General features: G+C 39.4%; 1 protein-coding gene across 3 annotated transcripts; it reads left to right on the forward strand.

Annotated features, from left to right (window-relative positions):
• The first annotated feature begins 1,136 nt into the window (after positions 1-1,136).
• vezf1b (vascular endothelial zinc finger 1b) lies at positions 1,137-27,689 on the forward strand. 3 transcript variants are annotated; one of them, XM_033631232.2, is made up of 7 exons: positions 1,137-1,232; positions 7,568-8,322; positions 15,403-15,472; positions 16,003-16,171; positions 19,761-19,802; positions 20,479-20,544; positions 20,732-27,689. In XM_033631232.2, exons 1-7 carry the CDS (start codon positions 1,200-1,202, stop codon positions 21,097-21,099), a joined length of 1,503 nt encoding a protein of 500 aa, XP_033487123.1. In that variant the 5' UTR covers positions 1,137-1,199; the 3' UTR covers positions 21,100-27,689. The 3 variants fall into 3 exon arrangements, with proteins under 3 accessions (XP_033487123.1, XP_033487124.1, XP_033487125.1); XM_033631233.2 differs by lacking the exon at positions 20,479-20,544; XM_033631234.2 differs by lacking the exons at positions 19,761-19,802; positions 20,479-20,544.

Below are 27,689 nucleotides of genomic sequence, written 5' to 3' on the forward strand. Positions count from 1 at the left end.
CTATAATAAATAATTATATTATTAATTTCAACAAACAACTGGATAAATTATTATTTATTAATAATTAATTGTTGTTGATGGGGCTGTTGAACTTTTGAGTTTTTATTTGTCATGCATGATAGATAAAATGTCATTGGGTTTAAAGCAGTTGGTTGTACAAAACAGGACATCTAAAGATTTCATCTTGGGACTCAAGGAAATCTTTCATTTTCTGATATCTTACAGATAAAACGATTAATCAAGAAAACAATCTGCAATATGCTATTAATTGACAAATGATGAATTATTTGACCGATAATGCAAATAACTGTTAGTTGCAGCTGAATTTTTTTTTTTTTTAAAAGCTTGTGAGGATAAACATAGTTACATGAAAAATTTCAGTTTGGCATTTTATCCAGGCACTAGGTACTTAGAGAGAATGTGTTTTGTTTGTTTTAAAAGACTATTTAAGTTGTTTTTTTTTCATAAACAAACACAAAAGTTATAAGTTTTGATCATTATCCACTAAATGGGCAGTATGTTCAATCTATTTAAGTATTTCTTAACTTAGAAATTAGTAAATATTACCCCTACTATATTTTAGTACATTATGACACTGTCTTGATGCTAGATTTTCCTGTTCATATAACTGATACTTAATATTTTTATAGGCTATAGATTATTCTGAAACAGCTATATTGTACATATTTGTCATTTTATAGTACTTTTTAAAAGTATCTTTGCATTTCTCATTGTATTTTTTCTATTCCATATTTAACATGTTGAGTGTTGCAGCACTTTGCCTTACTTGCATCCCTCTTAATATGTTTATTGTATGTTTAATGTATGCACCAAAAACAAAGCAAATTTCAAGTGAAAACCTACTTGGCAATAAATCATTTTCTGATTTCTGATTGACTGATGTTTTGGGGATATAATAAGATGCTTACGTCATTCATTATATTTATCTGTATTGAAAGAGCACCGCGTAATTATCGTAAAACATAGTATTATTAATCAGACAGCAGTATCTTTTGGAATCGGTTTGTTATATAACTGGGGATATCTTTGGTTAATTTTTTGTAAAATCTAGTCATCCTAAAAAAGTCCAGTGCACTTGGTTCAGCCCTGGGGGTTACAGGAAGTTGTAGCTGCCATGTTTAGCTGCTTTGTTGTAGATTCCTTGTAGGTTTCCTGCAGATTTTAGCCTAAGTGTTGCAATGGAACCGAGCTGGAGTACGTTTTTATTCCAAGTAAGTGGCACAGTACAACGGTAGTCTGAGAAACTGCATACACGTTTTTGAAATGTCGTAAATGTTGTTGCCAAATATTTGTATAGCACTTTATAAAACGAGTTAGGGTTAACGTTAGCCAAGCAAAACAAAGGTGTTAGCGTTAGCCAGCTAGCTAGCTTAACTGTGTGGGTTGCTGTAGCAAATTGCTAACCAGCTTTATCGAACCCGAGACCCCCGGCTGTCTGAACTACGGAGAGGATCCGAGGCCGCGTCTTTGCTTTTGGTTAAACTCTGCATCATATCACAATGCGAGGTTTCTCTCAAGACGCACAAAATCACCGTGAAGCTCATTTCTGGTGCCATTGCTGTTGATGCGCGCGCGTTAGCAAATTAGCTAGTAGGTCGAGCTATTGCTAATGCATTTGCTAAGCTAATTGGCTAATGTGTCAGCTAACTAGGATACTTTACTCGCCTTCACCGGAGCAATCCTCGCCACAATACAGATCACAGTGATTGACAAGCAGTGATTTATTGTGAGTTGTAAATTTAAATCTGATGATGAAAGGCAATTGAAGGGATTCTTATAGCCTGAACGTTACATCAGACACTCGTCTATTAACAAGAAGTTGGCTAACGCTAACACTGTAAATTGGAGGGTACCTAGCACGCGGACAGCAGACACTAAACTGCAGCAAAGACGCCAAACTTTTTTATTTTACCATAAATCTGGAGCCGGATTGCGAATAGCAACGTGCATCAAGTTAATCTCCAATCACCGTTGACCCAACAGTTTATTTACGCCAGCCACTAGGTACTATAAAGTTTAATGTGTCCCTTCAGTTTTTTTAAAAAAACAAAACAAACTTTAATGGCATGTTCAACTTGTTTTCACTTTTCTGCATCGTGGAAGAGCATTCACTTACACACATCCTGCACGCCAAGTACGTTAAGTTAAATTATGTTTTTATGGCCTTGTATATTAATGGGCGTGCAAGTAACGTTAACGCTGTGTAACGTTCTAAGGCTTTATGAAAATAAAGAGATGCTAAGTAGTTAATCTACAAAACCATACTAAGAAATTACTAGGGTTCGTCAGATATTTATGAATTTGGTCACTAAATCAGTATTTAATTATCAATTGTATCATTGGAGTTTCTGTTAAGTGTGCTGCTGACATACAGTAGCTTCTTGTATGACGACAGTCAGTACAAACTGTTTCTGCTGATTGACAACAGAGTATACCTACATGTTTTGCACATCAGAGGTGAAATGTATCTACTGTTCTGAAGTTTTTGGCAAGTACTGTAAGTAAGTTCTCATAGTAATCTTTACTTTTATTGATTACATTATTATTAACGCAGAAAACTGTGCGTCTTCTTCAGGTATGTCCTTTCTGTTTATACATTTCAATTGTGTTCCTGAAAAACCCATTTGTTTAATAGTGTCATACCACACATGAAACAGCTGTTTATCTGGGCCTTAAAATTCTACAGTCCCCATGAGCCTCATTACCGTTGGCTACGGAAAAGGTAGCAGCCAGAGCTGTGAGATCTTACTTTTTAATGTCTCATGGCTGCAGTTAGAAAAAAAAAATTCAATTTATCCAGGGATCCCTGTAAAACTAAACATCTAGCCTAACTTCACTGGGAATGTTACTGGCATGGCAGCAGAACATGAAGCTGTGTGATTGGATGTTTGTTGTCTGGAACTTGTTGGTTACCTCTTTCTGAAAGTTTTGTACACAGTCTTGCAGCTTTGACAGGTCCTGACACCTCTGTCATGATGTTGTATTTATCTTCTGCTTTTGCTTGATGATCAGCATCAGAACTGCATTTAGTGGGGTGAATTACAAGTGGGGAAAAAACAAATTTATGAAAAGTTTAACCACAGCTGTAGTTTGTTAGAAATGCTGTACGTGAGATGAGGCTGAAGAGGGCTCTTCAGTTTTTGAGGAAACAGTGACAGATTTTGTACAGTTGCGAACATGTAATGCCCTTTGTGCTGTGGGCCAATTTTGAGAAAGTATGTCCTGTTAATCTTCAGGGTTTGGTTGTATCACTATTGTTACAATGTTCTTGTTGGTTATTCGTAAATGGTAATGTTTTTTATTTATTTATTTTTAACTTTATTCCATGCATTTGATCACTTTTGTTGCCATTTCTGACGTAATTTTCAGACATGAGATTAAGTCTCAGTCAACTGAAGTTGTATTAACCTGGTCTCCTCTTGTATGTACTCATTTAACTGGGAGAGTTTCTTGTGTTAGAAATGCTCTGCTGCTCATTCCCCATTCTATTAAAAAAAATTAGAACTGTTAATGTAAGATAAGAAACCATTCTCTTTTTTATCCAACATGTATTTTAAAACTATCTGAATTGGAAATGTTATGATTTCACACTTCAGACTGGTAATGTGACTGCAAGACACAGGTTTACAGTGCATAGACCAGTGATACTCAACTCATGGTCCAGCCATGACTGGTTGCTGGGTGCCCCCCCAACCAATTTTTAATTTACAATAAAAACAAATTGATTCACATTGGAATTGTTTTGTACTATAAGGTGTCAGAGTGCATAGAAAGCATCAAAGTAAAGCTTGCTTATCAAAATAAAAGTCCCAGGGGAGGATCCCCCCAGGCTGGGCTGAGCCTCGAATGTCCTTAAAACCTAGACACGTCCTGCCTACACCTAACCAGTGCATGGCTGCGGCAACTGCTGCTGCCCCTAGCTTTTTGTCGTTTTGCAAAAAATGGCCCCCAGGCAAAGCAAGTTGAGTATCCCTGGCATACAGACTCACAGTCACAGCAATTGATTTCATGAAGCTTCAGTTGCTATGGCATCTGTCATACTTGTATAGCAACGCTCATCATATGTGTAGGCTGCTACTTTGCTCCACTGCTAAAGAGGTGCTGCTGTTAGTGGTTAGTGTCCGTGTCAGTTTGGCTTAGTGGCGGATAGGAACAGAATACCTGGAGTTGGTGTGAAGAAGACAAGGAGTCTATTAGGAGGCTTATTATTTAGGGTCTACTTGGTTCACCTCATGTGATGAAGCATCTAATGAGGCAGCATTGTGATAAACTTCACTTGATATTGTTCGCTAGGTGTTGTTATGATGGGATTTGAAGGGGTTGGAGTTGTTGTCAGCCTATGGTACCCTGGAGACTGACTCTCAAATGTTGCTGTTTATATACCTTAACTCCTGCCATACTGTAAGATATTTTTGTAGAGATGGGATTACTTCTTTTTTGTGCATTTTTTATATTCTTAACAAACATCTTTTGCAGTGCTAAGCAGTAAACTGAAAAAAAACATTAAAATAAGAAATCTCAAGGAAATCATTATTGCATTCTACTGAATTGGTCTCAGTCATGGTGAAGCAATACTCATCCTTTCAGAGAAAAAAGAGGAAAAAAAACAATGACTTTGTTTTGTTTTGTTTGTACTTTTTCTTGTTAATTTCCATGCTCCTAACTCTTTTTCAGTACTATTTATCTTGGAAGGGACCTCACCCTTCACAACAGATTTGTATCAAAATCATCAGAGCAGCGTGATAGAACAGCAGGCTGCTCTCCCTGTTCTTGCTGAGAAAGAGAGGGAGCATTTGGCCATTTGTTAGACTTGCATACACATATGCTAGGAGACATGCTAATTGCAGTAATGATTGTAGTGTGAGTACTGCAACAGTGTGGCAGATATAAAAGCGAGTCGACAACCTGTGACGGCCCCTAGCTCTCTCCACCATGCTAAAACACATAGCGTGGCCGGCCTCACTACATAGGCAAGTGGCCGGCAGCTGTAAACCTCCCCACCCCCCTGAGGGCCATAAGTGTATCAGTGCTTGGATTTCTGTCGTTCATAAAAGAACACAGTGGGGAAAAAAGCAGCACTTGGGATCCTGGCCCCCTCAGACCACAACCCCCCTCCTGGCTGACCGGGTTGGGATGCTTGGCTGAACCCGAAAAGCCATGGGTCAGGTTTTTAACCCTGCCCAGTGTTGACTACAGAAAGGAACAAGGCTGTCTCAATCGCCACATCTCTGGGTTGACCTGTTGTAAAGTTGGTGGTTACAATGTGAATCTCTGCTTTCTCCCTGCCCAAAATATTCATACAAGCCCCCCCACCTTCTGTTCGTCCTATCCCACTGGGGATCTGCCATGACCAATTGGACAATGCTCGCCAGCAGCTGCAGACTTAAGATGTCCTCCATACACTTTTTTTTTTTTTTTACTGCTGTTAGGCTACATTTTCTTTCCCTGTCATTGCTTTATTTACTTATTTGGTGTATTGTGTAATTCTTTATTGTCTGCATCATTTTGTTACTCTGGCTTTTCAAAAGCTTAATTTTCTCATTTTATGCATCCATCTGCAAAGCACCTGCCCCGCCATCCTTCACCAAACCAATTTAATTGTGATTTGCAGTTGATGCACAAAAGGTAAATGTAGGGCAGTGTGATATGGCCAAAAATGTTATCATGCTAAAAATTTTCATTAGCTGTGTTAAATGTTTAGAACTTGTTAATGTATGTTAAATTGCACAGTCCACCGAGTTACTGGTTTATTAGGTACGCTTGTACAGTCTAATGCAATTAAGTGCAGGGACTGTCCCCCAACAAACCCTACCTTGGTAGCTCATTGGTTGCTCGGTCTCTTTACTCATTTATTTAGTAGAGTGTCCACACACCTTCTCATTCTTATATACATAGAGGTATACTGGTGGTTTTACAGCCTACGTTTTATTTAATTTAGAGCAGTGTCAGAAATTAGCAAGGGCCACGGGCCATTTGGCCCGCAATTTATCCAAGAATGCCCCCAAAAGCCATGTTCCGGGGGCCAAAATTGCCCCCAGATTTTCGAAACAACTATATGTATTTATATTTTTAACAGTATTACAATCTGACATTAAAGTATAATTTTATTTTCATTAAATTATTTTACCGTCACGTCTACAACTCATTTTCCAGACATAATCAACGAGATTGCACTGATTACGTGAGAGTAATCTGACAGAGAAGGGGAGGGGGCTTTGCTGTACCATAAGTATAAATTAACCATTTCTTGGGTGATCTGTGTCTACACAATGACAAATTAATGAAAAATTAAGGTAGAATGAATGTTAAATTTTAAATTAACTTACTTCCAGGATTGCATCTAAGGAATTTATAGTAATTTGGCCTTTTTAACAGTAAAAGTAACTGTAATGTGGTGAAACATTAGTACTGCTATCAGTAGATTAATGGTTAAATCATCACATTTAAACTGGTTGAATATAGGAAATCTGAGTGATATTTTGCAACCATAACTTTATGTAACCCATTATTTATTTCATTTATAGTGGTTTCTACTGAAGAGTGAAGACACTATCTTAGTTGGTTTTGCTTTTTTAGAACATAATTACAATTTTTTGATGGCCCCCAAACATTTTCAAAATGCCCCCATTTTTTAGACCGTGGGGGCCAAAATTGCCCCCAAAATATTTTGTTAATTTCATACCCTGATTTAGAGAGTCTAATAGAGTCATATTATTGATTATCTGTGATCCCCACGGTCAATTTGGTCATTGCGACAGTGCGACGCAACACCACTGACGCTAGGTGGCATCAAGCTAAAAAAAAAACCCGAATCCTATCTGTTGCCTCTTTAAGTGCAGTGCAGACTAACATAGAGCCCTTCAGAAAAGTTAGGACTTAACCTCAGGAACGTTTGACTGTATTAACTTTCACTGCAAAAAAACACCACTGATACTGTTTCCTTTGCCAATATGAATTTATAGCATATCATAGTATGGACTTTATTCCCTGAAATACTATTTGGCAATCCCCATGCTCCATATGCTTTGCACATAGAAAGGCAACGTAGCTCACCAAGTAGATCATGTACCATTAAGGCTGAGTCCTTACAGCAGAGGCCCTGGTTTCGAGTGTGGCCTGGGCCCTTTGCTTCATGTCATCCCCTGTATTTACCCTGCCTTTCCTGTCTGTCACTTTAAAATAAAGCTGAAATGCTGAAAAAATAAGCTAAAAAAGAGAGAAATGCAATAGCAGAAGTGCAGTCTTAATTTACATATTCTCACATGATAAAGACCACAGCCTTCATTAAAATTTGTAAATTGTAAAATTAGAGTCAGTTTAACAGCTTAATGGCTTGCATCACTTGTTTCATTTGATGGTTTCTTTTATTTTGTTTTGAGGAAAGAGGAGTATATTGAAATCAATATACTAAAAGTAGTATTTCTGTTGTCATCATGGTCAATATTTTATATGTCAACCTTTCCCACTCTGTTGATCGTTTGCTTCAGATGTGATTTGAGAATGCGTATTAACATTATTTCACATGGCTCTATCTTTCTCATTACAGCAAGCCAATGAGGCTCTGCATCACCAGCACCAAGTAGCCGGGAACAGCCTCTTGCCTTTGCTCAGTTCTGGAACGGAGCCACCTGATCAGAAACCGGTGCTGCCCATTCCCTTGGACCAGAAACCCCCCGTCAGTGCTGCAGAACTTCTTAAAGACAATGTGGCTAGTGGGACTGGGGGAGGAGGTGGTGGAGGGCCTCCAGTTGCCGTGGTCAAAAAGGAACCCAAATCAAAGACACCCTTCATCTGTGGCTACTGCAACAAGGCTTTCCGGGACAGCTACCATCTCCGGCGGCACGAGTCTTGCCACACTGGCATTAAGATGGTTTCGCGGCCTAAGAAGACACAAACAGCTCCAACCATGGTGCCGCTCATATCCACTGTACCACGTGAGAATAGCGGAAACCCTTCATACATTACTACTGTAGCTGGTATCCTGACAACAGCCACCACGTCAACATCCACAGGCACCAGCATCATGACCCCAATGCAACACCAACAGCAGCAGAGTATCCCTAAGAAGCCCCCCAAACCAGTGAAAAAGAATCATGGGTGCGACATGTGTGGTAAGGCCTTCAGAGATGTGTACCACCTCAACCGCCACAAGCTGTCGCACTCTGATGAGAAGCCGTTTGAGTGTCCCATCTGCCAGCAGAGATTCAAGAGGAAGGATCGCATGACATACCATGTTCGCTCCCATGATGGTGGAGTTCACAAGCCTTATATCTGCTCTGTCTGTGGGAAGGGCTTCTCCAGGTATGTGGACATCATTTCTGAACTTTTTATAAGGTGCATGAAAACACTATTTTAAGGCAGCGTATTTGTTGATTTTTTAAAAATGCCTACCATGTCAAAAGATAGACACGAGAGCAAAGACTGCTTGCATGGGTCTAGACGAACCCAACCAATATGGGCTTTTTGAAACTGATACCGATTTAATTCACTGATAACTGATATGGTGGCTGATATAGGGAATGTTTATTAACTGAAATGAAAATAGATCTTTTCTGCTAGGATTGTGCACTGATCTTGCACCGATATAACCATTCAAAGATACTCAGAGTGTTGCTTTCTTAAACATATAACTTTATTTAAGAATATTGCTATCAATCAATTCTAGAAATGAACAAATGACTGGATTTGCTAGATCCCTTTGCTATGCAGGAAGTGGCAGACAACTACATCCCCATCCTCAGAGAAGTCACTTGTATTTGTAGGTGATAGAGGAAAAACATTTCATTTAAGATGGACATTTTTAAAATGTACAAATAACATTTCAATTTAACTTATATATTTTATGTGTCAAATTGATCTGTAAACTATTCAGTAACTATAGATGTAACAGGACTGTAGTGGATTAAAATATTGTCCTCATGAAATAGTGGTTGAGAAGTATAAAGTAGCACAAAATGGAAATACTCAGATAAAGTATAAGTGCCTCTAGTTGTTATTATTACAATACTAAGGTCACAATAAAATATTATTGCGATATGCTGAGTATTGTGTTAAAATATATTACAATATATTGATACTTATTCCTTTTTTCTAACTGCAAATTATTTCCCCAAAGGAAAACTTTGTCAACATCAGTTGTTCCTTATAAGATAGAGTTTTCAGTCTGTTCATCTGACTTAAGTCATTCTTATTGCAGCAAAATGTGATGCAAAGCAGACAGACTAACCAACGCCGTCACAAAACCTGTCATAACTGCTGCATACAGTTGACAAACTGAACTGATTTAATGCCCTCTGTGAGACGAAACACTTCACATGCAGGTGTGAATGGCAACACCTATGTTAGAAGAGTTGTCTGTCACAGCTAGGGCTGGGCGATAAAACGATAGCGATATCTATCGCAATAGACACGTGATCGATATCAATAGAAAATACGTTCGATAAAACGTCTAATAAAACAGGAAGAAAATCACCGTCCTGAACCGCAAGGCATTCTGGGGGATGCAGCCTCTCCCGGCGCTCCCGGCCCAGCTAAGCAAGTTTGGTTGCATGAACAAACTCACTCACTCACTGCTTGTAACGTACATAACATTCCAATAACCTGTTGAGTGAGACGCACACTAGCAGTTTCATGTTTGGTTGCGCCTTCGTGCCTCGTGTCTGCAACTCATAACAAAACAGTGAAAGGAGAAAATAGGCTCGTTCAAGATGAACTGCGCCTCGCTTGGAAAGTAGACGAGAGCAGGCGGCCGCAGCGGGGGGCGGTGACAAAAAGCCACGGTGAAGTCAGACAGTTTCCCAACAGTTTCCAGCAGCCTTCAGTCCGTACAGGAAGTCACAGACACACTTACATCCTGTCTGGAATGATGTCAATTCATTAAAAAAGTGATCAGACCCATTTATCAGTTTGTTTTCAGTCTCCGGTTGTTTTAATTATGATAGATTAATTTATTAAAATGCTTTACAGGTGATCTGTAGTTTATGTTCATGGTTTATCCTCCATTTGACATGAATTCTCCTGTAAATCAGCATCATATCAGTTTGACCTGTCCCCTCAACTACACAGGCTGAATAAACTGTGTTTGACTATAAGGTTCATATTTTCAGAGGAAAAAAAAATACAAGACAACAGCTTTCATTAAGGCTCAGTCAGATACAGCCAGGGCTTCACATCTGTACACGTTATTTTAAGTGTTAATATACAGTAGACTCTGTCTAGGAAAGGTCAGTTCGCCAGTTTGGCAGTACTTCGGATTTTATAATTAACCAGTATATTTATTTATTTATTTGACTGTTTTTCATGGTTATGTTGACCTCTTTTTCCCCTGTGTTCGTTTGTTCATTACTGAGGAAAGGTTACATTTAAAATAAAAGTGTTTAAATTTAACATTTTTTTCTTCTGGTCCTTATTTCAAATAGGTTTTAAAAAATTCAATAATTATCTATATCGACTGATATGAAACACTTATATCGTGATACATTTTTCAGCCATATCGCCCAGCCCCAGTCACAACAACAAGATTGTTGTCAGCAATACCCCATTCTTGTGCTGCATTTTGCAGGATATCGGCAATGTTTGCTCCACTGTGACTTTCATATACTTCTCTAGTGTGGAGAACGTGAGACAGCAGTCTCTGTGAGATAATGTGCCGATACAGTCACATATGAATCACGAATCATCATATGAAAGTCCAGGCGTCCCAAGTTAATGCCACCCTTCCTGCTGTACTAAAAGATTCCTCAACTTTATGCTTCACTTCTCTGTAGAGCTTGGGTATGGGTGTATTTGTGAAAAAAATTCAGGATGGAATCACATACCTGGGTTCCAGTGTTTTTAGCATGTAATAAAAGCCTTTGCTTTCAACAATGCTTTATGGACGCAGATGTTGCACATGACATAGGTGATGAACTGTGTTTTTTTTTTTTTGTTTTGTTTTTTTTTTTAAAGCTCTCTCAGAGTTGGATGGTAGTTTTGTTTAAGTGTGTCCAAAGTTGGTTGATGTTTTGGTGGAGCAGGTTTAGCATTAGCTTGGTCATCAGCGGCTAACTCCATCTCTAGATGGTAATGTCTGAGGTGAGCCCTCATGTTTGTCGTATTCCCAGAGTATTTTATTCTTATATGATGCTGCTTGCAAATCCAGGGCTCGACAGTGCGAGCGTTTCACTTGCATTTGCGACTAAAAATAGGTGTGTGTGAACTGTAAAAAATATTTAGGGGCACATGTGCACATGAAAAAATCAGCCGAAGCAGCCTATATTTTTGTCAATAAAAAAATATGATAATCTAACCGCAAATGTTGGAGGAACTCCAGCCACCTTCCCTCTTCCCCGTATGACACGGTTATGGGCGGTTTTCCAAGCCACTGTCGGCACAATGAATATAAGTCCCACTGTCGGCAGCGTGGAAATAGCCTAAGTCAAAGTGTGGAGGAGATGGACCGGGCCTGCTCCGTTCTCCCCGTAGTTCAAATAATTTCAACTCTGAGTGCAGCGCTCGGGCGGAAAATCAGAGCGGTGCGCAACGTCAAGGGTAGCGGTGCCGCTTTGTCAGGCGTTGCTGCCCTCTCCATAGACAGACAATGGGACAGCCAGTGCAAAGCGGTTTTACAGCTGATCATGTGTAGAGGCCTTTAGGGACCGTTTGCCACGGTACCGCTGCTGGGCAGGGTGGAAATAAAGCCCTTTTCACACAGAGCGTGCAAAGCGTAGACCTCTGCCGACGAATCCATTCATTGTGTATGTGCCACCACAGCGCAAGAGTGCACCGCTCTGCCGCTGAGGTGAGCGGCGCGCAAGGGGGCGCATGTCGCGGCATCTGCGCGCCGCCAGCCTGCACTCGAATTGAAATTTTTTTTCATTTCACTGCACCGTGCTGTGACGACACCTCGGCGCCGCTTGTCCGATAGCAGAGAAGAGCCTGAAGTAGACCTGGAAGCGGTCACCATGGAGCTGTAGCTCCTGAACGAGCCTGTACTCCCCCAAATCCTGTCCTCTGCGCCCTACCCCGCGGTGGGCGCCGCGAAAGCTCTGTGTGAAAGAGGCTTAAGTCCTGCAGAGTTTCAGAGGACCTGGAGAATGTTTTAGGATAGTAATAACATTATATAAGATAATCATATTGCAAAGATAATATATATAAGATAATAACATTAAAGACAAAATTAAATTGCAATACTTTTTCAAAACTTGATGATTTTACCTTTCTTTACATTTTGTATACAAATTCATTAAATAATTTTGCCTGTAAATGTCTATTTGCATCACGTTTATTACAGAAAACACATTATTTGATCAATGTATATTGTGCCCCTAAAGTTCTTCTGCGCTCCTTACTTTTTCAACTTAGAAGCACATGTGCTCCTTGGGAAAAAGGTTAGCGTCAAGCCCTGACAGAAAGGTAAAATCAAAAAATTTTGAAAAAGTATTGCAATTTAATTTTGTCTTTAATGTTATTATCTTATATATATATATATATATATATATATATATATGTATATTTATTATCTTTGCAATATGATTATCTTATATAATGTTATTACTATCTTAAAACATTCTCCAGGTCCTCTGAAACTCTGCAGGACTTATTTCCACCCTGCCCAGCAACGGTACCGTAGCGAACGGTCCCTAACTGTGGGGAGAATGGAGCAGGCTTCCCTGGAGGTCCGCCGCTTTTCCCGGTCCCTCTTCTCCGCCACACTTTGACTTATTCCCACCCAGCCGACAGCCTGGCCGTGGAGAACAGTCCCTAACTGCAGGGAGAACGGAGCAGGCTTCTCCGGAGGTCCGCCGCTTTTCCCGGTCCCTCGTCTCCGCCACACTTTGACTTATTTCCACCCAGCCGACAGCCTGGTCGTGGAGAACGGTCCCTAACTGCATCAATAAGTGATTAACATGGGGGGATCAAAATAAAATAAATAAATAAAATAAAAATCAACCAGCCACCCTCCTCCTCTGATACGCCACATACCTGTGTGCCGCCACGGCTCGGTTGTCCAGGTACTACTGGGCAGTCATGACGCCAACGAAAGAGGAAATTGCTGGATCTGGAGTCGGACTTCTCTGTCGCCGGTAAGCCATTATCTTGCGCCGCAGAGCACTATGAGCCTCCGCCGTAAAACTGGCGAGGTTTTTTTTTTTTTTTTTTGGTGCACCCTCACATAGATTGCGCCCTAGGCAGTTGCCCACATTGCCCATAGCAAAAGCTGTCCCTGCCTACGCCACACTTTGACTTATTTCCACCCTGCCGACAGTGGGACTTACATTCATTGTGCCAACAGTGGCTTGGAAAACCGCCCATAACCGTGTCCCACGGGGTAGAGGGAAGAGGGAAGGCGGCTGGAGTTCCTCCAACATTTGCGGTTAGATTATCATATTTTTTTATTGACAAAAATATAGGCTGCTTCGGCTGATTTTTTTACGCGCACATGTGCCCCTAAATATTTTTACAGTTCGCACACACCTATTTTTTCGTCGCAAATGCGAGTGAAATGCTCGCACTGTCGAGCCCTGAAGTTGTAATAAAATGGGTATTTCCAAAAATTAATACTGTATTTACTAAAAGATTGATACTTGGTGTCTGTGTATTGATACAATATCACAATAAGCTGGGCGACCAGCTCTTGGTAGAGTCCTGGTTGTGCCAAACTTCGGGCTCTGGAGTGTAGTGTATCAGCTGATGTGGCTCATAGACTGCCAGAAGCAGCACTGCAGCAAAAAAATCATGATTTTGTTATCACTACCAGCAAAACACCTGGTGGACAAAACACCGTAGAGAATTGTAAAGAAAAGATCTGATTTTGAATAGCTTAAATTTAGCTGATACTCACCCTCTCAGTGGGGTTGGACGATATTGAAATTCCCTCCTGATGATACTGCTTTAAGAAAAACAACAATGAACGAAATTATTAGGGATGGGGGGATCAGTGCCGCACAGTATCTCAATATTTTTGTGTGGCAATATCATTGTGACACGGATGCCAAATATATATATATATATATATATATATATATATATATATATATATATATATATGTATATATATATATATATATATATATATATGTATATATATATATATATATATATATATATGTATGTATGTATGTATGTATGTGTATATATATATATATATATATATATATATATATATATATATATATATATATATGTGTATATATATATATATATATATTTTTTTTTTTCAGTTAGATTATGCAAATTGTTTACATTGCAAATACAAATTAAAACTTTTTGTAGCCTACTAGAATAATAAAATCATTTGCTTTTTCAGTCTACTAGATACATTTTGCCGCAATGAAAATGACTGAAGTGAGATGAACAGACTGAAAACTTCATCTTATTAGATAATACAGATATTGACCATGTTTTCTTTTGGTGACATAATTTGCAGTTGAAAAAAAGGTAATAAATCGCAATATATCACAGTTTATTTCATTGCCTTGCTCAGCATATTGCAATGATATTGTATCATGCCTAAAGTGTCATGATAATATCATATTTTGGGGCCTCTGGTGATTGTCACCCATAGATATTATTGTGCAAAACACGCTGAAGAGAGATACAAATCGATATAAATGTATATGGACTGGAGACACGCATGTTGCAATATTCCTAAGTGGCCACAAAATTTAACTGCCTTCAAACAAGCCTCACCACTGCTGACTGTCAAGTTTACATTTTGTTACCTTCACAAAAGCCACAGTGATTGAGCACTGATTACTTACTGGGCAGGAGCTTTGGTCCGGCAGCTCTTTGTAGATGGAATTGGTGTGGTAGACTTGCGTATTCTGTTGGATGGCAAGTTGTAGTGGAGATTTTGGGTGTTTCTGACTTGTTTATGGCACAAATTACAAATCACTTTGTTCATGTTCTCTGACTTCGCTTGTTCGTTTAATTTAAATCCAAAGAATCACTAGAGAGATGCGTCAGCATTCACTTTGCTAATGAGAGCGGACATCTTTAATGCTGCATTTAGGGCCATATGGGTAATTGCATACAGGTCAGATGAATGCTAGCATGTCGTTACTTTCTTTTTTATACACTACAACAGTAAGATAAGATAAAATACGCCTTTATTGATCCCACAATTGAGAAATTCCAGTGTGTTGAAGCGTAGAGAAAGCAAGAGAAAGAGACTGAATATAGTGCAAAATTCATAGCAGGCGTTGCATAATTGAATCACTGGAAAAGTTGGCATAGAGCGCTGAATTTGTCATATCTGTCCACCAAATCTGATGTTGTCGACAACATGACTGAAATGTGTATCATGATACTTTCTTCTGCCATATACAGCCCTTATCTACTAGTGAAGCCAAAGCTGAGGGATTTTCATTTTTTTTCCCTTGTCTTCATCTCACCCCGCAGACCTGATCACTTAAGCTGTCATGTCAAGCATGTCCATTCCTCAGAGAGGCCGTTTAAGTGCCAAGTAACGGTAAGAGTCATGACTCAGTCTCCTCTGCATATTGCTGTCATATTTGCTCTGAGTGTAGACCTGTGTATTCATTGAAATAATGATCAGCATAATTCATGCTCAAAAGGCCAGATCAGATTAGACAACAGCTGCCATCTAGAAGCTACTACTTGGACAGCTGAGTCACCATTACAACAGGTCTTTCATTTGCAATGTAGTTTACATTACACATCTTGCCAGTTTCACATTACGGATCTCCGCTAAGTGCAAATGAGTTCTCCATGCTTTCAATCCACAATGTGAATGTCCTATAGGGACAAAGTCAGTCCAGAATTTGTGGCAGAACAAATTACTTACCATATATATACATATCTTTACATTTTGTGCAAGCAAGGAGCTTTTGTTTGTCTTATGAATACAAATGCCTTTTTTTTGTACATGTGCAACAAAATTCAGTGGTTTTGTGGATGTAAGTAACATGGTTGGGTTTCTTATGTGTTGAAGGAAAAAAAGAGAGAAAAGAAACTGTATTCACTGGTTTTCTGTTCCAGGCATGTACCTCCGCCTTCGCTACCAAAGACCGTCTGCGCTCCCACATGATTAGGCATGAAGGCAAAGTGACCTGCAATATCTGTGGCAAAATGCTAAGCGCTGCCTACATCACAAGTCACCTCAAGACGCATGGCCAGGCCAGCTTCAACAACCCATGTAACAATAAAGGTAGGCCACGTCTCCTTGTACTTCTCTTCAAGCTCCTCACTACTTTGCCCACTTTTCAGTTTAAAACTTAATCGAGTTGAGACCGTGACAACTCCCCAGCAACACATCTGCAAACTTTGCATAGGCTAATAACATATTGGATACATAATTTGATTAACCAGTGATTTAATTTACAGTGGAACTAAGCAACAGACTATCACTGCCTCAACGGCTTCTCTAGAAGTCTGTTGTTTGTCCAATCAGTGCCACAATTGATCTGCCATTATCAGCTTTCAAGTTGTAATGTGGTTCTGATTAGGTCTGCTGCAGTAGTCCTAGTTAACATTGTTACGGAGTGTTCGGGCATACACTAATTATATTAGGTTAGGTTAAGTTAGGTTAGGTTAGGTTATATTACTTGCCCATTGCTCCCCTTTGTCATTTTATTATTATTTTTTAAAGCAATATTTAGTCGGACGGCATCTCAAAAACTGTTGAGCGCATGATAACTTTTCCAATTGCACACAACTTATGACTTCATTAGATTTCTGATGGTTGTTCAATCTAATGCTTTTTTTGCACTTTTGTTCAATAACATTAGCAGTTCTGGCAATAATCACTTACATGTTTTATTAAAAAGTTAGTGGCAGACTTAATGAGGAAAGATATCTCGCAGTTGAAGAAACACTATCAAAGATGGTAGTAGTTATAAAAAAAAACACAAATCTGAGCCGTCAACACAAAATTTTCCAACTCCAATTTTTTGGGGTAGAGGTCTGTATGAACTGCCTTATTTAAGTCTCGTTGAACAGATGCATAATGCAGTCTCCCAGCTAGTGAGCTTTTAAATTAATCTAAACTGGTGATGTACTGTCACTTTGTCCTCATAACATATTTTTTGTTCATTGTAGGATGATGGTGTAAACCTGTCAGTTTCAGTGTGTTGCTATTGTGTATAGTCCTTTGGAAGTATAAAGACTGACTACGAGTCAAAAGTGTAGCATATATTAAGTAAGTGACTGGCTGACTTGTCACTTACTTAATATGTCACTAGTCAAATGGAGAATAGTTCCTGTGTTCCTGTATGCCAGTCGTATCAGCGCATGTACCATAGCTTAGTCCATCGCTCCTGTTGATGGAGAAATCCCAATAAGCTTGTAGCTCATCTGACAGAAATAGTCTTACCCACTAGATCCCACAAGATACATAGAAAAACCCTACAGTTACGAACCTTCAGCCTTGTACTTGGCCAGTATGTAACTGTTTTGTCTCACTAAATATTTGAATTTCTTCCTTAGATATTTGTTAAATTTCTTCCTGTGTTTGCTCCTCTGGTGGAATTGACTGTTCATGCTTTCTTTTGAAACTGTATTCCTCTGTTTTTTTTGGTCTAAAATAATCAGCTAATAGAAATTTAAAGTTGTGTAGAACTCTATGCTGGGTTGTTCATATTCTCATTGCTGTTGGCTGCATTGGCAACTTTCTCATAACTGAGAGGTAAGGCTGTGCAATTAATCGTCTGGTGATTGCGATTACGATTTTGAGGTCAGACGATTTCAAAATGAATGAAATCGAGGGTAAATGATTTTTGGTCATGGGCGCCTTGAGATGTTATTTTGTCTTCTACGGAAGCCGCGCATGTGCAATACTGTCCCCTCCCCTCCCTTCCTCTCCTCTCCTCTCCTCTCCTCTCCTCTCCTCTCCTCTCCTCTCCTCTATTCACTCCACAAGCCAGTCAAGTAGGTGAACTACTAACTACGACTATGCGTGTGTGCGTGCATTGGGGCCAAACTCCCCCGTGCGCGATACAGAGAGCAGAGGAGAATTGTAAACATGCGACCATGTAGAGACAGAAATGACATGCCGTCGCGTGAACAATATGTCATCACGTGCGCCGGATAATCGTGATTTCAATTTTGACCAAAATAATCGTGATTATGATTTTTTTCCATAATCGAGCAGCCCTACCGAGAGATAATTGACTCTGTGTTAGTATAAAAGATATTGGTTAATATGTCTTTTACCGTCCACAACAGAATACCTCATTTCTGCTACATTTCCTAGACCTCGCTGTATTGTAAAAGGACTGGGGGAAAAAAAGAAACAACACAAAGTAATCTGAGAGTAAAATCTAACATTTGTAAAGCATAATTCTCTAATTTACTGTCATTATACACAAGGGCTTATTTACTCAGGTGGAGTCTGTGAGAACAGTTGTACAGTGTCTTCTGTTGCTCTGGAGGAACTTGGTCAAGTCACTTAGGGCTTAGAGACTACAAATTTATAGCCCTTTTTACACAGAGATGGGTCCATAGAGCCACTACAAAGTCCCTTCTTTATGCATCCTTTGTAATTTTTCACAGAACCAAACAGTGGCAGCATCATGGTGCTTCAGTGTGTAATTTTAGACAGCATGCCAGCATTGCAGAATCAAAAGAGGTGTGACAGCTATGACATCTAACACAATAGTGTCGGCCTCTAATGTGACATATAACATAGGCGTCAGCAGTGCTTTATAAAAAATTTCAGTGGTATTAACATGTCCGTTAAACTCTTTTACTGTCCCTGTTTTATGGTGGCTGACCTCGTCCCCTGCTCTGAGGGTAAGGACTTTATTGCTTTCCCAATATGTGGACATTTTCAGCTGCTGTTCTTCTTTGTGTTAGCTGCTAACTGCTTTCAGCTACTGTTTAAATCTCCCGACAGTTGATCACACACATAAGTCGTCAAAACATCACACTTGTGCCGCTCATGATCCCGTCCTGCCAGCTGTCCCGTTAACACAGACATTGTTTCGGTGCTGTTACTACCTCCCATGGCAGATTAAAGGCGAGACAACTCTGTCCCCCATTCCACAATAGTACTCTTTATACAGAATGGCGAGGTGGAATAATGGTGGGAAATTGCCACCTTGAAGAGGCAGTGTAAGAAGGGTTTATGATAGAAAACCGGCGTCACAAACTAGGGGTATGGATTTTGAAAGGTGTGGGTGTTAACCAGAGAGGCCAAAAAAACAAGACACTATTAAGTTACATTATAGGAATTGCATAATACAGCAACTTTGACCATCATGACCATTCTTTTCTTTCTCCCGCTCTCTTTTTCTTCTAAATCTGTCTTTTCTGTATTCCCCAACTTTTGTAGTGCAATACTAAATCACTGTTTATCTTTGTTATTTACTGTTTCCCTTAAAAGGACATGAATTAGATGTCATGAATAATGCAAAAGTAGTGACTGAGGTGACTAAAACAACCTCCCCATTTCAAATGATGAACAGCATCCTTGAGAAACAAAAAATATGTCAGTTAGAATTTCTTCATGACTGCTGCATTATAAAGTTAAGTTTAACTTTCTTTACTAAATTGAAACATTTATTTGTTCAAAATGCCTTTGTTATTCTGACTTTGGTAAAGAAAAGAAGCATATGTTTTGTTTTCCTGACACCAATAGAAACTATAAAGCCCATCTTAAAAATGTTGAATATTTTACACCCCATTTCCACGCCACGTACACACAAATTAACCATGCCAACTGTTGACGCTGACTCCCAGATGATGGCACTGCTTCCCTGTGCTCTTGTAACCCCATATGTGTCTGTATTTCTGAATAGGCATAAGTGACTGGCAGTGGAACCACTCAGGGCCACGAAAAGGTAATCCAGTAGCTAGTAGCAGAAACCCCTAGACACTGAATTATAACCTCTGCAAATCATAAGTGGCCAGTTTTTCTTCAAGTACCATGTCACTCAAGTACAGAAGCATTTCTTTCTCTGAGAACTGGTGTAATTAAGGTTCTTCTGTTTTGAAGATATACAGTTTTGCTAATATAAGGCTAAATATCATGAAGCAGGATCAATAGATAATTTAAGATAACCACAAACTGGACCATAACACTTAAGCTAGATGCACACTACTTGGCCTTTCATCAGAGGTCATCTTGAATTATTTGGCTGTCATTTCTGTCCTGACTTTGACCAGATTAATAAATTGGCTTGTTCATTCACTCAGCTCTTCAAATCTACCAATTACAATAACAAATAAGTTTGACAAAAATTAAGACAACCCAGGTGAGATTGGGTCAAAAATGAGCCAGCAGCGAGCCAGCCATCTCACAGCATGGGTTAGACAGGTTTAAAGTGACTCTGTGATGTGCTGGCCCCAGAACTCCACCACAGTCCTTAAGTGTAGTGTGCGTTCAGCCTGAGGAATACACAGAGATAAAGATGTCCTTCATAATGTGTTCCTGTTTCAACTGAAAGTTTTGAATTAAAATAAATGGACAGTTAGCTGGTTAGTCTATTGATCCTGCTTTTTGAATTTACCCCTCAGGTGAGTTGACTGTAGGAGAGATTTTAAATAACTCCTTCCAAGTCCTAATTGACAACTCTCACAAAGGTAGGTTTCTTCAACAATATTACCACAGTTGACATAATGCATTAATGATGTATTGACATTTTCAGTGATCCAGCTAAACAGCCAAGGAGCTGAGAGGGCTGTTGACTTTACCTGTTTTGGAGGGGTGGCATATTTCTATATGGTTGACCAGCCCTAAACATACTCGTATCTGTCTTTTTCAAAACAGATGCCAACAATGTGCACAACAACTCGGCCACCACAACACCAGTCACCAACACGGCAGCCATTACCTCGGCTGTGAACCGCGGTGGCATCGCCAGCAACCCCGTCACCATCGCTGCTCAGATGAACATCGCCACCAGCACGGTCAACATCACGTCACCAGTCAACTTGCAGCACCCGGTCACCATCACTGGCCCTGTAAACCTGGCCTCTGTCAACATCCCTACAACAGCACACATGAATATCGCCCACCCAGTGGCTATCACCACTCCTATGCCCATGAATATCACCGGGCCACTCAACATTGCCATGAGGCCCATGGAGAGCATGCCTTTTCTATCCCAAGTTCTGCCTTCCTCCCCTCCTTGGTAGAGCTTTTCTTTGTTTCTATCTTTCTTTCTTTCTTTCTTTTTTTTTATTTTAGCCTGTGTAAGAGCCGATAATGTTTTAACTGCCTAATAATGGGTGAGCCTGTTAAATCTTAGTAAAATGGCCCTTTTGATGGGTGAATTAAACTTCAAAAGGTGATAACTAATGTAATTCAGCTATATAGATAGTAACCAATGACTGTTACTTACAGGAGTGATTATTACTGCATAATTTGTCATTTTTGGATTTTATTTGTATTTATAGAACATAAACATTTTAAATGCCCTTAATTATGACAAAGAATTGTTTTGCCAACAGTCACTTACTGGAGAGCATTAGTGTACAGAGCATGCGAGATAAAGTTTGCTGCCCTGCAAAGGAAAATCCATCAGTTTAACGCTCTGTTTTAGGGATGGGTACATCCACACACTCATCTATCTTAGTACGTTTTTTTTAGTATTGGTATGTTAAATGTTGTAATATAGGACATTTCTAGAAATTTAATAGAGAGAAGTTTTACTGATACCAGATGGGAGTTTCTGTGTTTGGCTAACCCAGTGAAATAATTACCCGACAAAACAAGGTACTTCATCACATTGATGTAACAGCTCTGTAAATCAGATATTACCATGAAGCAGTCCTGCTCATGGATTAGCAGCATTGCTCACACTGGCTTAATACTTTAAAATGGAGAGAAACCTTAACAGCAAGGCAAAATTTCTGACAGATGTCAAATTATTATCATCTCCAAGTGTATACCATTGAATCACTCAAACCTAGTCTATGGTGTTACACACTGCTGTCTAGTTAATCTGCAGTGTTGGTCACAGCTTTTAGTGAGTCTTTGGTTTCTGAGGGCCATGTCAGTCTCAGATATAAACCAAACTGGTTTGACAAAAACTAAATGTCATTTACTCAGAACCTGTTTAGACCTGGTGGTAACATGCATTTCGGTGATGCCAACACAACTGGACAGCCAAGACACATCATTATTCACACCTGTGTCTCTCATGCGTCTCCAGCTGTCTCGCTTTTTTTCAGATTTCATTACTGCCCATTTCACTTTACTTTAGAAGGTCAAAGGGCCTAGCGCACCACTATGATGTCAACAGAAATCAACTTTTCTCCTTCCATAGGGCAAAACAATAGATAGTCACATAACATTTTGTCTAACTCATCATAAAATGGGCAAGTGATGGAGCATTAGCCCCTCGTCACTAACTACCATGGCCAGCATTGATGGTGATGAAGCATTTACACTACAAAAGATATGTGGTCAAATGCATCCCAGACCACCTTGGCAAGTGGTTTGAGTGGTAGGATCACAATGCATTTTGAAGGTTGTTTACACCTGTATTTAGTGTCCACTTGTGATCAAATCACTCAAGATGCATGTTACCAGCTATACACAGGCTCTAAGTTTCCTCGTAGCTATCAACAGCATGTCAGTCTTCATCAGTTGTAGAGCTGTCATTGCAAGATCTAAATATGGACCTCCGCTCAGATAATCAATAGTTGTTACCTCTGCTGCCCTAGTTACCCCAGTGATGTCACAAGCCACCAAACACTTCAGATAACTTCTGTCCCGTGCTATCATTACATGACCCCGTGATGTGGGTGGGGGTGGATTGTTGACAGGTGATATTTCATGCAGATATTCTGTGTAAATAATGACTATTTTATGCCAAAGATTTTCTAAGTATAGTGTTTTCCCCCCCTAAATTCTATATTTTAAAAGAAAAGGGGAAAACCTTTAAACGGCATTTAGACACCAAATTCTTGTTTTTGAAATCCAGAGTAATGAAATTGACACTTTTGGTGGGCCTGTCTGACCTGTCTAATTAATTTTTCATTAGAAGCTAACAATATCCATTACATATTTTTAGTTTTAAAATGCAATGCGTAAAATAATGTCAAGTTTTGCATTACTGGCAGTTCATCGCATGAACATGTTTTATTATACTTTCAAACCAAAAGAGTATTTTGTTCCACTTTGGTTTAAAATTATTGGGCAGTTACAACAGTATCAGCTGCTACATTGTTACACATATGTTGTTTTTATTTATCCCTTGTCTAGCCCTTTTTTTAACTTGGGTAGTTTGTTTTACGATGACAGATAGTTGAGGGTGAGCCAGCTCATTGCAGCTATGTCGGCATTAAACACATTATGTGCTGTGAAAAGGTCAATCCTTGTAGAGTCCTTTTCCAGATTTCTTTCATTTCTGTTAAGCCGCTGAAGGACAGTGTCGGTCTTGTAAAAGTGACCACTTAAGTGATTTCTTCAACTGGGCATCTGACTTCAAACATGGGTGACCTTACTATACCTTAGGCTTCATTTAACAGCTCCTTAAATGGAAGTGTATTGCCGGAGTTGTTCTTAAATGCTTCCTTTTAAGGCAAATTTTGTTTCATGTTTTTTTCTGTTGTTATTTTAGTGGACTTATCAGTATTTGATAGTTTATGTTTATGTAAAGATTAATTACAAAAAAAACCCACAAAGCTTCCATTTTGGGGGAGGGTGAGGGATGTTGTGGATTTCACTGATGGTTCAGAGGCTGCTTAGACCCATCAACCATCAACTCCCCCCATGTCTGTGTTTTAAAATTGCTGGAAACCAGTCAGTCGTCACTGCTGGATATTCAAACAAGTTTATCTGTGACCTCTGTTTGGGAAATTTTGTATGTATTTATATCAGGACATGACAGTTGAAGGTACAACAAAGAGGAGATATCTCGTACTGAAAGCATGTCCCCTACGATTTGCCCTTAAAATGGCAGTATTATCAAAGGTCAAATAATTTTAAATTTTGATTACTTAGGACTCTTTAACTGTAGAGGTCAAAAGAGCTACCGAGTGGCTCGATGGACTCTGTACTACAAAAGCAGCTCCAAAGTTAACTTGTGGTATCTTAAGTTGGTTAGATTGTTTACTTAAGCAGGTATAGGATCCCATCACTGTCAGTCAAACTCAGGAAGGTTACTGAGAAAAGTCTTTTAAAACCATGTTCAACAATTTACACACTGACCATTTCTTTGTAAATATGAAACACTATTTTATTGCCTTTTACCTTTTGGGAGAGGGAACATCTCTCTACTTACCATAGGCTAGCAATGCAAGAACTCTATCACCACTGATGTGGCCGTCCATCCCGCAGAGGAGAGAGAAATGAGCAGAGACAAAAGGATACGGCTGGTGTCACTTTCTTTTTATTATAAACAAATGCATGAAAAGGCCATAATTCCACCAGTTTATCCTACTAGCAAGTATCACCTGTGTAACTATGGCTGCTGCCATAGAACTTGCTTGTTGTCCAAAAACCATTGCATAATATTAAGGAGCCATACTGCTGCATCGGTTTCCATGATTCTTCATCGAACACGGAGTATAGTGTATTCCCCTCTGATCGTCAAACGAGCTGCTTGCCAATGCACGTCATCTGCCCCACATGGTGCTACTCTTCAGAGACTAAAAGCCACACAATTCTTAAAGAATAAACACTGCTCATGTTACACTCATTGAAGGAACATGTCGCCCAGCAGCATGGTTCTTGTTTGTAATTTTGTAGGTTTTTGGAAAATTGGTGAGTTCTGTGACACAGTGTTGTAGCTACACACATATTTGTCAGCAGGATCAACTCATTGTTCTTATAAAGAAACAAAACCAGCCTTAAACTTTTTAAGCTGAATTTTCTCTGTAGATCTCACTTGCAGAGCTCAGAGTATTGTTTATTTTAATGTTTTATTTTTTTGTTGTTTTTTTTTTATCCTGGCAGTTCAACTTGACTGGAAAGTTGAGGCTTTGATCACAATGGAGGCTTTATTTCCTACTCAAAGCGTAGGTGCACCTGAAAGGGCAAGATGGCAGAGAATCAGAGTATCATTCAGTAACTCCACTTTCTTATATGCTTTCCCTGTGGCGTCAACAACCCTTCACTTAATACCGACACCAGTAGAGTACTTCATTTGATACCTTTTTCTCCACTTCACTTCATTTAATGCGACAGGCAGTAGTATAGCCATAACTTAAAACATTTTGGCGGCATCTTAGCACACTAACCTGGAAACTCCATCAAATCCATGCGCTCAACTTCACACCACAGGCTGTATGGGTTGTAGCCGCTGTGGAATTAACGTTGTATTATACATGCACACTTTATCGTGATAGCCATCAGCAGACGGAGACAGGTAATAGAATGCTTTTCAATATATGTAATATTCATTTATTGTGCAAAATAAGAAAAAGCATGTTGGCCAATTCTGATAGTTCATTTCAAAGTCACAGTCAGCCAGTACCAATGGCATGCAGATATTATCATGCACCCCAACTAAATATGACAGCTTGTTTGGCATTCATTTCCTGCAGAAGTACCCCCTCCTCCTCAGAGTCCAGTGCTCCACCCTCTTTAGACATTCATTTGGGCATTCTAGTCTTAATTTTCTCAACTTTTATTTGGGACTAGCAGGATGTTTACCTGTGCTATTTAGGGTCAGCTGGCACGCTCTTTCATCTTATGAGAACAATGAGATTCATCATTACAAGAACACAAGTGCAAACATTTTTGCAGTTTAAGAACACGCCATGAATGTGACAGATTCTCTTAGGACCTTTCTCGACAACAACTTTGAGAAAAAACAAAGGAAGAAACTGGTAATTGAGGCCCAGTGTTGGAAACTGCATGTAACCGTAACTTCCGTTAATGGAGGTCACTGTGAAGAATTGCCGCAAAAAGTGAAAAGTGTATTTCAACAGCTCCACCTAGAGTCTCTCTGTTATGTGAGTGAAGTTGAGACTTTGCACTTTCAGGACAGGTTTACAGAACACACTGGGTCCACAATAGATGCACTTGTCACAGCTTGAGCCACAGACAGTGACTGAACAATTGAAAAATCCTGTGAAGTCTCTCTTGTAATCTCAGCCTCAACTGTTTCTGCACCAGGCTTGCATAATAGTCCACAGTTCCTGGCAGTGTGTCCAGAGGAACACAAGAGAATTACTTTGTGGATGTGAAGCCTGTTTGTAGTTATGGGCCATTTAATCAGTGCAGGAACTCTGAAGCACTTGCAGCAAACTGTAGGATGTGCACACTACAGACAAGTGGTACTTAGAGGGGCATTTCAATTTGGTGGAATGAGACAGAGACTGGTGTTTGTTTTTACAGTTCACCTGGCCACATCTGCATTTTGGCAGTCCAGGATTTTGGCCCCTTAATTTTGTTGTGTGCATGCCAACACTGTCCACCAAGGGAAATGCTCTGATGTGGAATGGCATTATGGAATTTGATTTATTTCCCATCTTTATTTTTGTTTATTTCTTTCAATGTTGCATGTGGATGACTGAGCTTGTCCAGTGTAGGTTTGAGTTCAACAACCGTTATTAGAAGGCTAGTGACTTTTTATGAAAACAAAACACTAAAAAAAAAACTAGGATGAAAGGAAGTGTGTGGTGTCATTTGTCCTTCTCCAGTGGCCGTAAACAAGTGTGCCTGAAATACTTTGCAAGACTTTTCCACACGTTGATGCTTCCTTCTCTAGATGTGCTTTGTGATGGAATAGTTTTGTGAGGGAAGCCTTCATCAGTTCAGACGGCTGAGCGCCCCACAGGTCTGGCAACCAAACTATGTTGTGATTAGCCTTTTTTTTTTATTTTTGAAACCTAATGATTGTGAAGTTATCATTCTACTTCAGGAACAACCTTGAAACATGAATTGAAATCTTTATTTGGGTCAAGGTTGTGTAAATGTATCAATGACATTAAACCAGGTGGTAGTTTGGTTTTTTAATTTGACTCCAACCTAATGTGAAAAACATTATTTGGCCAAATATTGATCTGGAAGATCATTTTTTATTTTTTATTTTCTGTGAAGTTTGTATGATGAATTTGGCAGATGTGAAGGCAAATGAATGTATATCTTTGTACAAACAATTTAGTTAAGAGGACATGTTAGTTATGACCGACACATGCAAGAAAAAAAATAACCTTTTATAAATCTTTTTGTATTAGAACATTAACAATGGTAATTTTTGTATATACGAAGGCTAGGCTTTCTGATTAGCAGAAAGGTAAAAACATTCCTACATTTTTTTTAAATGTATGTCCATTGAGAATAATTATGTAAACATATGCGCAATGTTTTATGTGCCTTTTATTTGGGTTTGTCTAAATAAAAGAAAACAATAAAACATGATTGTGGACTGTCCATACTCAGAGGAAAGTCAATACTTGTTCATCTCAGCTGAATCTCTGGACTGACCCCCCCCTGCCCCCTGCACTTGAGACACTCCACTAGATCAGGAGAGGTGTACTCCTTTCTGGTTTTAGTTGCTGTTCCTAGCTTTAGTCAAGGTTTGTGGGAGGCTGAGATGGTTGCCGAAGTCCCCGCCCGGTCTGTAGGGATGTTTGTGATCTCCAAACTCCTCCGTGTCTTCACCGGCTCACTGGCTCACAGTTGGCCTGCTCATGATGAAAGTGCCTCTGTGACTTCGCTAATTGGAGTGGATTTGTGGGGGATTTTGTGCCAAATCATGGTCTGTATTTGACGACAAAAACATTTCGGTGTTTTTTCATTCTTTAACTATTAAACATGGAAAATGTGA

Source organism: Epinephelus lanceolatus, chromosome 4 (genome assembly GCF_041903045.1).
Source record: "Epinephelus lanceolatus isolate andai-2023 chromosome 4, ASM4190304v1, whole genome shotgun sequence".
Classification (NCBI taxonomy): domain Eukaryota; kingdom Metazoa; phylum Chordata; class Actinopteri; order Perciformes; family Serranidae; genus Epinephelus; species Epinephelus lanceolatus.